The sequence below is a fragment of the Aphelocoma coerulescens genome, chromosome 12 (genome assembly GCF_041296385.1).
Source record: "Aphelocoma coerulescens isolate FSJ_1873_10779 chromosome 12, UR_Acoe_1.0, whole genome shotgun sequence".
Lineage (NCBI taxonomy): Eukaryota > Metazoa > Chordata > Aves > Passeriformes > Corvidae > Aphelocoma > Aphelocoma coerulescens.
Genome location: NC_091026.1, coordinates 20,096,569 through 20,110,140, shown reverse-complemented (window position 1 = coordinate 20,110,140; position 13,572 = coordinate 20,096,569). Strand labels below are relative to the sequence as shown.

Genomic DNA, 13,572 nt, shown 5'->3' with positions numbered 1-13,572 from the left:
TTGGCTTTAATGCAAATCCATCACTTGCCAGCTCCTTCTGCACTGGTTTCATGTTGAAAAGATGACACAGGAGAATGCCTGGGCAGCCCTCCACCAAACACCAGCCTCCAGTGGGGTCCAGGTAAGTCCAGCAAGCAGAAGAATCTATTCCAGGACACAGCATGATGTGGCACAATATTGAGAGACTGATAATCATTATTGCACTCAGAGTAGAAAGGAGGAGGGAGGATGAGAGGAAACTCAAGAGTCTTTTTGAGCTGTTTGATTGGATTCATTGTGGAAGAGCACACTGAGCTGTGAGGGGCAGACTGGGGCTCTGAAGCTGCAAGGAGCCTGAAGGGGAAAGTGAACAGAAGTTCAGCAGATACAAGAAAGGGTCTATTTTTTTTTTCTGGTTTCTTGATAGGGAATATTTTAGTAGGATTTTGGTCCACTCCCCAAGGCAGCTGCAGTGCCAAGGCATGGTGGAGTATAGTGCACATGCTGTGTGGAAAAAAAGCCATTAACAACTGTCAGGGTGGTTTAGAACTCAGTAACTATTACTTTGTTTTTGCAAGGCTTTCAGTGTGGCTGTTTAGAGCAGTCTAACATTGTGTTCCTGTTCTGTGCTGGGAAGTTTGCTCTAAGCAGATAACTGGGATCAGGTCACTTGCCAGGGGCTGCAGCACTGGCGTGGGCTGAGGGATAGGATTGCAGGGACAGAGGGCTCAGCTGTGCTCCTGCTGTAAGGCTGTGATCAAGGACTAGATACTGCTAAAGGTGGTTGGGTTTTTTTTTAATCTACACTTCCTTAACTACTCAAAATCATGCCAAGTGCATATTCATAACAGGAAGGTAACAAACTGTGCTGTCATCCTGAAAACGAGGAGTGCAGAGGCTGTAAAACTAATCTTGAAACTTTTCTCAGGAGGGAAAGACGAAGTGGATTGGATCATCTGCTCCGAGCCCTGTGGTCTGAAAGTGGCTGGCATGATGCCTTTTCAGGGAGAAAACCAGATAAGACTCTACACAAGAGACCTTGCAGTCCAGGCTGTGCTCTGGAATCCTGTGCATTCCAGGATACAGGATCCAGGGAGCTTCTCTCCTGTAGCAGCAAGAACCCTCAGGCAAGGAGTAAAGTTAATGGTCACTCAGCCTGTAAACTAATTCTGACAAGCAGCTGAAATCCTTTGGAAGGTTTCTGCACTGACAGAAATGACACTTAATGATTAACCCTAAGAGGAATCGTGGTAATGTTTATCTTCATATGAACCCACAGCAGTGTGTAATCCCCAACAGCAGCAGGAAGGCACTTAAATGGGAGAGGCTAAACTGCATCTTATCAAGGAAGCAAAGGTAAACACCAAGTAGGATTTTGTTTAGCAAATAGCAAAATGTCCTTTATCCCTGGTCAGTATCAGGTTAGTCACAGAGAGGTTTGGGTTGTAAGGGACCTTAAAGCTCATTCCAAAAGCCCTCCCCAGAGCAGCGGACCTTCAGTTTGCTCAGAGCTGCATCCTTGAGTCAATCTGATCATATTTCAATAGGAAAGTAAATCTCCCAATGAATATTGAAATATTGATAATCATTTCTGCTCTTTTAGAGTAGACAGGATTACAGAGAGCTCCCAGTTTTTAGCTGTTTGCCTGGATTCCTTGTGAAAGAGCACACTGAGCTGGGAGTGACAGCTCAGTCCTTCAGTGGCACCAATCTTTCAGGTCCAAATCAAAGTTGTCTTTAATTTAAAAATGAAGTTACTGATAGCCTGCAGAACAGCTGATCCCCACGAGATGTACTCCCTTGTGTGTGTTATGTCAAAGGGTATGGAAACAGGTAAAGATCGAACTGTCCAGAGCAAATAACTGAGGGTTTGTGCTGCTGATGGCACAATGTGACATGAATCAAAAGCTGCATTGCAGTTTATCCATCTTAAATATCAAAACCAGCCTGTGTGAAGCTGCTTTAATTTGATCTTTGCAGAAAGGAAGTGAAGGAACGTGCAGTTACAGAATGTGCCCATCTGGCAGTGCATCCCTGGTGGAAGGAGGTGCTCAGAAAAGCCCTGCACAGCTGTTAGAGCTGGACAAGGACGATGAAAAGAAGATGCAAGGACTTTTTCCCTGTGCTGGGAAAGGCCAGGCCTTGCTTAATGCTGCGTGGCCCTGGAGTAGTGAAAACATGGATCAGTTAGCAGCTGAAAGAACCCTCGTGCATCTGTCAGCTGTTCAACACAAAAACACAAATCTGTTGTTGTTCAGATGTACTTCTGTATTTCTACTTTCAGTCAACTGTCAGCATCATCCTGCTTCATGCTGCAGGGGCTGGATTTGCTTCCTGAGCATGTACTGACAGTGTTGGGGAGTAACAGATGTGCTGCTTGCTGTGATTGCAGAGATCTGATCAGAGCAGCCTCGAGGCTGAGGTGATTAAAAAGATGGGATGTTGTGCTCCTCAGAGACTGCAGTCCTGCACCACTTCCACAAAGCTAAATGGGAGTGAAACAGCCAGTCAGTCACAGTCTGCTGTGGGCATGCAGCTACATGGGACACACAAAGTATTAAAGCTACTCTTTCCTTTTACATCAATAATAAGTAGTTACTATGCTTTGTGGAAGAAAAAGAATTACAGCAAATAATTTGAAAACAATCATTTAATGGATTTTAAGAAACCTAATGCCTTCCTTGCAAGTGTCATGATTCATGGTGTCATTTTCTTGTGCCATTGTCAGTGACTTTTCTTGCTGTTAATCACGTCCTGTCCATGTACAAGTGCTAAAGGTACAAATTCTTTCTGAAGGGTACAAACCAAGAGAGCTGCTTTAACATACAGCAAGCTGTCAGGGGACAAGAATACAAAAACACCAGGCCTGGCCTAGTCCCTGATTTTGGAACATCCTGAAGCTCCAATAATCCCTTGTACTATGCACCTTGGAAAGTCCTTAAAAAGGTTTCTCCATGAAATTCTTGAAACCTTGTCTCTCTGCTGCTACTCAAACCCCCATGTGCTTCCTTGTTGAACACAAAGAGTTTTATTTAACTACTAGAGGAAATAATACTTTTTAGGTGTGTTTGAGGCTGAAAGGCTATGGAGAACTCGCTGGTGTGGAAAAGATGGAGCCGTCCCACGGCAAGAAGGAACTACACGTGCGGGAACCACAGTAGCAAGGTTTTCTCAGCCTGTTCTCTTCCTCCAGGGCTTTGTGTTCTCTGCTAGTTCCTGGTAAATTATGGAATCTTCCAGAGTAATCATATGAAAGTTCCTCTCCAGCAGAAATATCAGTGGCTGCAAAAAGCGCCAGTCTGGGCACCATGGAGTCAACTCTCACTGGGACCATAAACAGATTGGGTTCACAGGAGTGGTTCAGGAACCTGCCCACGTTCCCGATGTGGGTGGGATCCACAAAGGTCTCCATGACCCGCCCGTCGTGCAGGTGCTCCCTCACTGCTATGATGTAGTTTGGGTCCTGTGCTGTCTGGGCCTGGATTCTTCTGTGAGCCTCAGCAAAGCCCAGAACCTCCCCAGCATACTCACACACAAAGCTGCCCCTGGGGACGGGCTGCAGCGCGCGCACTCCCCAGCCCTTCCTGTCCGTGCGGAACACCTGCAGCCGCAGCTGCAGCCCCCGCTGCACCAGCCTGTTCTGGCAGCCGTCCCCACACTGGCACAGGCTGTTGCACTCAAACACAGGCCTGGAGAAGTGCTGCTCCTGCTGCTCTGCCAGCCTGAGGCACAGGCTGCTGCTGTAGTTCTGCCCGCGGCTCAGACAGGGGCACTCGGGAGCCACGCAGGAGCTGCTGCGACAGGAACAGCCCGGGAAGGTGATTTCAGTGGGGTCGATCTCTCCGTCTGCTCCGGCCACGCTGTCGGGGCTGTACTGCAGAGAGAACAGAGGTCAAAGCCTTGGTATTGTCAGTGTTCAAAGCCAGAGCTTTTAAAGTTTGTGTCTGCCAATGACTGATCCCAAAACTCAAATCATGAATGCTTCATTTGTCTGTAAACTTCCGACTCAAACTTGTCTGAAGTGTTTAAAAGAACACAAATCAGGCATTTCATATAGACCAAAAAACAACTGATAGTCTTGTTAGTGTCTGAATTTCTCAAAATAGCCCCCCAGACACAAAAAAAGCTTGTCAGAAAAAAATCAGCTAATTAGCTCTTCTCTGGGTTCTACAACTATGCATGGCTTTCATTTATAGAGATACCAAAGATATTTATTTATGGATATATTTATTTGCAGAATTTTCAAGGTATTGTTAAAGTAATCTCCCCACACTTCAAAATGCTCAGTAAGTTACTCCTGAGGTTAATCTATAGCTATTCTAAGCCACAGAATTTCAAATACACATTTATGTTAAAAATGACGATTCAAGTTGCATCCCAACTTCCTCCTAGCTCCGCTAGAAAATCAGGTTCTCAAAATTACACTGATGCCCCCAGCAGGTGAATGGTTATAGAACCACGGACTATTACAAAACAAAACCTGATAGAAACTGCAACATTTGAAAACCAAGATATAAAAACAGCCTCGGGTATATTTTCATTCCCTTCTCAGCATTCAGCTTTATTTAGAAGCCTGAAGGATGTGCTATCACTAAATATTACATTTCACAGCAGCTTGTACCTGGCAAGTTCTGGCTGTGGTGAAAGGTGACAGTGCATTCGCAAGTTTCTTTTTTTTATAAACATCAGCTTCTCAGTCACTCGGCTTTACTCAAAACCCAGTTTAATATTCCTCAACGATCACAACCTTTCCCATTTCGGTAAAATACGAGCACACCACGTAATTCCGGGATATTTGGGTCTATAGGGGTCACATCTTTTATTTTTTCCCCAGGCTTTTTGGAAGCTTTTTCAATGTGGTTTGTAAAGACTCTCTAATACCACTGAAGAAAATTCCTAGGCATCCTGGAGTGACAGGGCAAGGGGGAACGGATCCAAACTAAAAGAGAGCAGGTTTACATTAGATATTAGGGAGAAATTCTTCCCTGCGAGGATGGGGAGGCCCTGGCACAGGCTGCCCGGAGAAGCTGTGGCTGCCCCATGGCCGGCGGTGCCCAAGGCCCGGTCGGACGGGCCTGCAGTGGGAGGTGTCCGTGCTGCCCTCTCCTCCCCGGTCTCCCCGGTACCTGGAAGGCCGGCGGGGCCTCCCCGGGCGGCCACAGCGCCACGGCCACGGGCTCGCTGCCGCCGCTCAGCTCCGCCATGCCTGGCCCCGCCCCCGCGCCGCGGCCCTGCGCCCATTGGCTGCGCGGGGCGGCGCCGCTCGCTGATTGGGCGGGGGCAGTGACTGACAGCGCCGCGAGGGGGCGGGCGCCATGTTGCGCGAGCCCTCCCTCAGCGGGGCGGGCGCTCTGAGCGACCCCTCCCGGCCCCTCCCGGCCCCTCCCGGCCCCTCCCTGCTCCCTCCCCGCTCCCTCCCGGCCCCTCCCGGCCCCTCCCGGCCCCTCCCCGCTCCCTCCCCGCTCCCTCCCGGCCCCTCCCCGACCCCTCCCGGCCCCTCCCCGCTCCCTCCCGGCCCCTCCCCGGCCCCTCCCCGCTCCCTCCCCGGCCCCTCCCCGCTCCCTCCCCGGCCCCTCCCCGCTCCCTCCCCGGCCCCTCCCTGCTCCCTCCCCGGCCCCTCCCCGCTCCCTCCCCGGCCTCTCCCCGCTCCCTGCCCGCTCCTCCCCGCTCCCTCCCCGGCCCCTCCCCGACCCTCCCCGACCCCCCCGCTCCCTCCCCGGCCCCTCCCCGGCCCCTCCCTGGCCCACTCCCCTCCCCGGTCCCTCCCCGTCCTCTCCCCGTCCTCTCCCCGGCCTCTCCCCGACCCTCCCCGGTCCCTCCCCAGCCCTCCCCGGCCCCGCTCCGCCCCGACCCTCCCCGGCCCCTCCCCAGTCCCGCTCCCCTCCCCGGTCCCTCCCCGCCCTTCCCCGGTCCCTCCCCGCCCTTCCCCGGTCCCGCCCCTCCCCGGCCCCTCCCCGCTCCCGTTCCCGCCCCGGTCCCTCCCCGGCCCCGCTCCCGCTCCGCTCGGGGGATGCGGCTGCCCTTGGCAGGCTATGGGGGAATGTGGTGTGACCGCCTCGAGTCCCTCCCTCCCTACCCGGGGCTGCTCCTCCCAATCCCGCTGCGGTTTCGTGCGATGTGTGTGAAGTGCTCGCACCAGCTGTCAGTATTAATCGCAAACCACGGAGTTGTTTTGATTCTTCACGTGGCTGTCAATCCTTGCTTGTTTTGAAGGTATTCGGGTTTGCTTTTGTTTCTTTTTTTTTTTTAAACAAATTAATGTTTGATGATGCAGATGGGAACCTGAGCCCTCAGGCAGGGGAGGCAGCACCACACGCTCCTGTCCTGGGGATGGGGAAAAGCCATGGCCATGACATAATCCAGCCAAATCAGTGTTCTGGATGATGGGAGACACAAATCCATGGAAACAAGTTCTGGCTTGGGATCACAGACCAGTTTGGGTTAGAAGGGACATTCAAGCCCATCCAGTGTCCCCCCTGCCATGGGCAGGAACACCTCCCACTGTCCCAGGCTGCTCCAAGCCCCAGTGTCCAGCCTGGCCTTGGACACTGCCAGGGATCCAGGGGCAGCCACAGCTTCTGTGGGCACCCTGTGCCAGGGCCTCCCTGACATCAAAGCCAAGAATTTATTCCCAGTCTCTCATCTAAACCTGGCTCAGGGAGGTCCTGCCAGTGCAATGTATGACGTTCTTCTACAGCATCTAATGCGATCTCTTTCTGAGCTGGAAACTGCCCCGTGTCTTGGGAAAACAAAGCCAGGCTTGTGTTCCCATCCTGGGGAGTTACATCAGCTTTTGTATTGACCCCCTGGCTCAGGTGTTTTGGGATTGTGGTTAAGGAAGCTGTTAGCATCATTTCACCTGCTTTGCATGCACCATGTGTTTCAATTTGGAAGTTAACTAGCACACCCATAAATAAGCCCCCCCTCCCCCCCCCCCCTCCCCCTCCGAGCTGGGAGTCAGATGTTTTTGGAGTGTGCTCTTTCAAGAAGGTGTTGCTTGTGTCTCTTTTTCCCTGGGATGGTTGCTGATGTGGCTTTTCTGATTCCTCTTTCTGCAACGTTTAGGAAATGGAAAGAGTTGTTGCTTCTTTTGTTCTCTTTCTCCTGCCTGGGAAAAGGAGCTGAGCAACAGCAGGAGAGCTGCAGGTGAGTTTGGACAGTGAAATCTGTATTTATGGGGGATACTCCATATAGACAATTGACAGGAAAATATTGAGAGTATTGTTTATTCGATGATTGAAAGGGTTGTTTATTGCACTGAGGTGTAAGAGAAGGGGAGGTATGGAAGAGGCACTTCTGGAGGTCAGTGTCTCCTAGTATCTAGCCTGTGTAATTTTAGGGAAGACTTTCATCAATTTAAACTTGTGGCAGCAGTGCTTAATAACTGTTATAAACATATATTGTAATATTGGCTTTTTAGAAGTATTAAGGTAGATATTATATGATGTTAGAAATGCTTTTGCTGTGTGGATGTAGTTTTCTTTCTTTTTCCAAGAACGTTAGCAAGTGTGAGCAAGTAAGATAACCTCCGAGCGAACAGAGGATGAGGCCCGAGGAGCTGCTGATCAACGCTTTGTCCAGGGAACAAAGGGGCCCCAAGGCTGCTCTGCCCCGAGAACGGGGTCCCAGCAGAGCCCGGAGCCGCTCTCACCGCTCTGCCTGGGGGGCAAAGAGGCCAAAGCTGCCATCAGCCCTGACTGACTGCGGAATTGAGAGATCCACCCTACCACCGACTCTTGCCTGGTGAGCCCAGGCCCAAGAATCAAGAGAAATAAAACCACAAGGCAGAAGAATAGGCATGCTCTAAAAAGGCGGGACCAAGGCGGGGCCATGCAGAACAGCTCCGGGAAAAGTTTGAATATGCATAAAGAACAGACAGTTAAAAATGATATGAAAAAGACTCACCTCGAGCGTCAGGTGTGCTCTTGGCAGAGCGCCAAGGCACCTGGCTGTTATCTCTGTGCTTTATTTTATGTGTCTCTTATTGTCTTTATATTAAACCCTTTAAATTCTCATAGGAGAGTGAACCTCGTTTTTCACAATAACTAATCAGAATGGACATGGTGGAAGAGGTTAAACATGGCCTGTTTTTCTGGGTTTGTCTACCCACAGCTGCTCCTTGTGGTGCCTCTAAGCCCTGCCTCCCTGGGGTGGCTGCTCTTGTCCTGTGAGCCCTTCCCAGTGTGGGGAAGGTGGCAGATCAACTTCGTGAGAGATGCTGGAATGCTGAGTAATTGGCAATATTAGAATGTACTTCAGTTTAGGAGTTTCTGCTGTTACCAAGTTGACCTTTAGATCAAGACACTATAATCTGGCTGCTGATCCATAGTGCCAGATGGAATTCTCTATCATTTTGAAATGAATAAAGTAGCAAGTCATTACTCTCCTGTAGAAGAAACAGATTGCTTGTATGTACAGGAGAGGGGTTTGGGAATCTGCAAAAGGTCTTGGAAAATCCAGTGTCTTCCTCCTCCTTATCCCACCCAGGGCTCTGTTGTGTTGAGCTATGAAGAGGTTGAACTGTTGAGAGGTCCAGGGTGGGTGGAAAATAGGTGAAAGCTCGTTTCCATTTGTTATGTAAAATTGTTGTAGAAGGAAACTTAAAATGGAGCTGGAAGAGTGAACTGGAGGTGAACTTTGTGGTGCTGAACTGAGGCACCTGGTGCAGCTGGGGATTTCTTTTGCAGTGCATTCTACTGCCTCTAGGATGAGACCGCAAATCCTTTTTGTTACATTACATGCATTAGGCTGTTGGGTTTTCTCCCTATATAAATAATGCTTTCTGCTCATAAATCATTTTTGTGATCCTTCTCTATACTTCCTTGGATTTCTTAATATCCTGTTGATAATTAGGATTTGGGGTATTAACTGTGCCTGAACTGTGAGTTTGCGTCTTTACCTCGCTCCACCGAATTTTGGTGGCTGAGGCTGTGCGTTGTAACGAGGCGGTGGAGCTTGGGGCGGGGGTGTGAACCTGTGACTCATCAACTGCAGTCAAGGGAGATGCGCTCAGAAAACTCGGTACAATCCTAGTTTAGCAGAAACTGGATCTAAAACTTCCCTGTCTTTTCTGGTAGGCAAAAGGCCCAGTGTTATAAACATACATTATATTGGCTTCTTGCGAAGTATAAAGGTAGGTATTATATAATGTTAGAAATGCTTTTTGCTGTGTGGATGTAGTTTTCTTTCTTTTTCCAAGAACGTTAGCAAGTGTGAGCAAGTAAGATAACCTCCGAGCGAACAGAGGATGAGGCCCGAGGAGCTGCTGATCAACGCTTTGTCCAAAGGGGCCCCAAGGCTGCTCCGCCCCGAGAACGGGGTCCCAGCAGAGCCCGGAGCCGCTCTCACCGCTCTGCCTGGGGGGCAAAGAGGCCAAAGCTGCCATCAGCCCTGACTGACTGCGGAATTGAGAGATCCACCCTACCACCGACTCTTGCCTACCGGGCCCAACCCCAAGAATCAAGAGGAATAAAACCACAAGGCAGAAGACTATGCATGCTCTAAAAAGGCAGGACCAAGGCGGGGCCATGCAGAACAGCTCTGGGAAAAGTTTTAATATGAATAAAGAACAGACAGTTAAAAACGGTATAAAAAGGACTAACCTCGAGCATCAGGTGTGGTCTTGGCAGAGCGCCAAGGCACCTGGCTGTTATCTCTGCTTTATTTTATGTGTCTCTTATTGTCTTTATATTAAACCCTTTAAATTCTCACAGGAGAACCTCTCACGAGGTGAACCTCGTTTTTCACACCAGGAATCAAAGAAGCCCTCTCTAATATCGGTGTGGTGGAAGCTAAGCCGTCCCAAGTGATAAACACGGGGATTCCATGTGTTTCTGGTGCCATTATCAGTGCTCTTGGGTGGAAGGGGACTCTGGGGATCTGGTGCAACCGTTTCTCCAGCTGGAAGTGTTGCCACTTCTCCATCAGCTCAGCTGTGGCTTTCTTGAACTGATTTTGGCCCCAAAGGGTCCCTGTAGCAGCCTCCCAGGGAGAGTGAAAGCCTTTTGCTAAAGGATTCTGTTTGAAGGCTCCATTTGGCTTCCTAGTTTCCTATGGAACTAATCTCTGAAAGAATAAGGTATCCCTTTTAAGTGTTTTATTTTACGTTGCACTTGGTTTCTCTCTGCCTTTGTTCTGAATAGCCTATTCAGATACTTTCAGATATTGAAAGTTGCTATTTTACATTAAAAGGAAGCACATTTCCTGTGTGATGTACTGGAGATGCCTCCTGAAGTGTTTCTTAAATCGTGGCATTGAGCACAGACATTCCAAAGGGACTTTAGTCTGTCATTCCCTGGCTGAGAGTTTTAACTGCCTTATCCATGCCTGCTTTAGGCTGTGTCTCCTTACTCCCATAGTTAATCTTAGATACTTTTTTTTTTTTAAATTCCCTTATTTAAAGACTCTTCTTTGTGCTGCTCTTCTCTTCATGTCAGGTTTAAATTTTCCTTTGATTTGACCTTCATTTATGGATAATCCTCTCCATCAGGTTGGTGGGCAGGTACTCTGTATCCTTTTGCTAGTCTCTTTTGTGTCTATTAGAATATTGATTTGCAGAGAGTGAAGTATAAAAAGTCAATGTCCCATTAAGTGGAGTGAAGTGACAATGTTCTAAGGCTGGGCAAGTTCAGGCTGGTGTCTGCACCCTGAGGTGGGGTTGGCTGGGCAGGTGAGATAAAACCACATCCTGGTAGGGTTTTTTTCTTGTGTGTTTATAGAAAACATCCACATTTTAGGGCGTGCTTATAATGCAAAAAGGTGCTTGGATTTATTAAAACACTTGTAGTTTATTGTTTTTTTAGTAGTAAAACAGTAGAATATAAGTGTTCTGCGGAGGGTTTAGACAAGATGTTTAGATGGGGGCAATCTCACATGGCATAGTAGTGTCTGTCCTGAAGTGCTCAGAGAATTGTGGAGAGAGCAGGTGTAAAGATTTTTTTTTTATTGTTTTTTGTCAGTATGAGATGCCTGCCACGTAGAGGTGATGCCTGCAGCTCAGCCACCTGCCTCAGCTGTCTGCCACTGAAAATGGGGAACCAAAACACATATTTTTGTTTCCTACTTCTGAACCATTCTCAGAGCAGTCTGCAGTATTTTATCAGGTGCTCCTTGTGCTTCAGAGCCAGTCACAAACACCTGACTGACCACAGGTGCAATTCCTCTCTGTGCAGCTGATTATAATAAACACATTAACACTCACTGCTAATTGTGCAGCTGGGACACCGGGGTTTGTCCATTTACAGCTCAGCCCATTTGTGCAGTCCCTGGAAGTGCCCTCTGGCTGAGGTTTGGAGTATGTGGCTGCTTGCCCAGGGCTGCCCACTCGCTGCTTGGCTGAGTGACCCCGGCCCTGCTGCACTGGGAGCAGCACCGGGAGGGTCATTCCTCAGCCCGGGCTCCTGCCTGCTGCAGCTGGCTCCTGCTGCGTGCTAATGAGCTGCCTAAATCTTCCGCAAGGAATGCACGCTGCAATGAGAGCGCTGGTAATGATGTTTGTAAATCCCGAGAAGGAGAAGTTGAAGATCAGTTTATTTAAGCATGCTTTAGCTGTGCAGAGAGGGCTGACCTTGGAAAATGCTGTGTTTGAATAACACAGTTTATCAAAATATCTCCAAGTGCTTTTGCAGAGAGAGATGAACTTTGTTTCCTTTCTTGTACAGATAAGAAAACTGACGCAGGGACACATGAAAGAAGTTAAGCAGTGGTTGAGCTCTTGGTAATCACAGGGCTCTGCATTTCAGCCCTCCCCGTGTGCTGTTCTTGCAGCATTGATTGGGTAATAGGAACCATAAATCTCTTTGCCAATATATGGGCACTCACAAAGTCTTGACTTTGAGATGAGTAAAAAAGTTTTATAACTTAATGTTTTGTCACATCCTTGGATGGAAGCAAAGCAAGTTAGAGCAATGGGAACAATTCAGCTCTCACCATGCAAATTGCTTCCTGATTAATAGTAACATGTTTTTGTGAAAGTTAGTCTTGGGATGTATTTCAGGTGATTAAATTCACACCTATGAAGTATTTTGGCCTGGTAGCAGCAGCTGAGCCACTTGCAAAGAGTAGATGGACCAGTTCTATCCTAGCTAAAACTGTATCAGGTTTTGTAGGGAATCTTTCCTGAGTGTCTTATTCCATTTTTGTTATAGAGAAAGCCATAGAACAGCATTCCAGTTAAACAGACTTCTGTGTAACAGTATTTCTTCAAAAGGAACTCATTACCAAGTGAGACACAGAATTGCCTCCCAGACTGGACAAATTTTTTCCCTTTGAAGTGCACATCAAATTCCTTCTGTGCTCCCTATCTGCCTTGTATGAACAAACTTCATTTGACATCAGTGACCTCTGGCATTTCCCTCCGGATGAGGGAAATGTATTTGCACACCATTCAAGTCTTTTATGGACTACATATGTAATGGGCAGTTCTAGGGGATTGAAGGCAGTGTTTAAATAGATGTGTCACTGCTACAGCAGGCACAGCAAACTTCTGCTGCAGACTGTGGTTGGTGGTTTCACTTAATGTGCTGCTGCTTGCCAGAGGCAGAACTGCCCGTTCTGCCAGAGTAAATGGAGCTGAGAGAGGATCCCCATGAATTTGCTGTCCTGCCCACCCCCAGAATGAGTGTTGTGCAGCTCCTTTTGCCCTTGCCTGTGCAGGGGGGTCTGGGTTATGGTTAGTGTGACATGGTGGCTTTTGCATTTTTACAAGGCTGTGCTTCCAGTGTTTTCAGTCCCACAGATGATTGACTGCAGCAGCCTGAGTTCTGTTGTCACTGGAGAGTGCTTTCCTTGACACACGGGTGGTTGTGCCAAGGTCCTGTGTGTTGGTGACCCCTGTGTATTGTGGGACACTTAGCTGGCTGAGGTGTCAGTCCCCTGTTAGAGCTGGCAGTGACAGTGGCACCATGTCAGCAGCTCTCTGGGGCAGCCACAGAGGTGGCTATGGTGCCAGGGTGCTGCTCACAGCCTTGCTGCCAGCCCTCACAGCTGGGTTAGGGGGTGGTAATGTTTATTTTAGGGGTTTCCTTAGCCTTTACTCTGCACGTTCCCAGAGCATTGTGCTGCACACTGGCAGGAAAGGTTCACAGTGCCAGGGTCTGCAGGTTTGTTTTGTGAGGGTGTATTTTCCATTATTCAGGGTATTCCTCAGAGCCCACCTTGTTTTCCTTTGAGACACAACTTCTTTGCCCTCCTTGCTGGAGCTGATTGGGTCACAGGTGTGGACCCCAGTGTTCTGGAGGGTACCTCTGTGTATCAGTGCACCCTTGGGGTGTGAATATACACATTTCATACAGTGTTTTCATCTCAACTTGCCCCAAAGAACTGTATTGATTGAAGCTCTCTTCTCAGAGTTGAGAGTCCAAATGCTTCCTTTTTTCCTGGGTCTCACCTCCATACCTCATAAAGTAGAGTATAACAAAAATGTCTTTTTTTTTTTTTTTTTAGCTTCCTTTTTAAAAGAAATAATGTCGTTTCTTCCTCTTGATTTCTTGTCACTAGTGTGGCTTAGTGCCTGTAAATACTCTTGTTGGAGTGGTTCTATTTGGTGGTTTCCTGTCAGTTGTGAGTGTTTCATCTTGCTGGTTAATGTCTTTC

General features: G+C 48.5%; 1 protein-coding gene and 1 long non-coding RNA gene across 4 annotated transcripts; one reads left to right on the top strand and one right to left on the bottom strand.

The window, feature by feature from the left end:
- Positions 1-2,611: 2,611 nt before the first annotated feature.
- LOC138117860 (histone-lysine N-methyltransferase SETMAR) lies at positions 2,612-5,336 on the bottom strand. Of its 3 annotated transcripts, none has more exons than XM_069028467.1 (3): positions 5,106-5,195; positions 4,601-4,918; positions 2,612-3,848 (listed from the first exon to the last, which is right to left on the bottom strand). In XM_069028467.1, exons 2-3 carry the CDS (start codon positions 4,663-4,665, stop codon positions 3,062-3,064), a joined length of 852 nt encoding a protein of 283 aa, XP_068884568.1. In that variant the 5' UTR covers positions 4,666-4,918; positions 5,106-5,195; the 3' UTR covers positions 2,612-3,061. The 3 variants fall into 3 exon arrangements, 2 of the variants coding, with proteins under 2 accessions (XP_068884568.1, XP_068884567.1); XR_011154894.1 differs by having other exon boundaries at positions 3,768-3,853; XM_069028466.1 differs by lacking the exon at positions 4,601-4,918 and having other exon boundaries at positions 2,612-3,853; positions 5,106-5,336.
- A 660-nt stretch (positions 5,337-5,996) lies between these two features.
- LOC138117607 (uncharacterized) lies at positions 5,997-8,197 on the top strand. The gene is made up of 3 exons (XR_011154731.1): positions 5,997-6,192; positions 7,045-7,125; positions 7,475-8,197. It is a non-coding gene; the product is annotated as an uncharacterized lncRNA (long non-coding RNA).
- Positions 8,198-13,572: the final 5,375 nt, after the last annotated feature.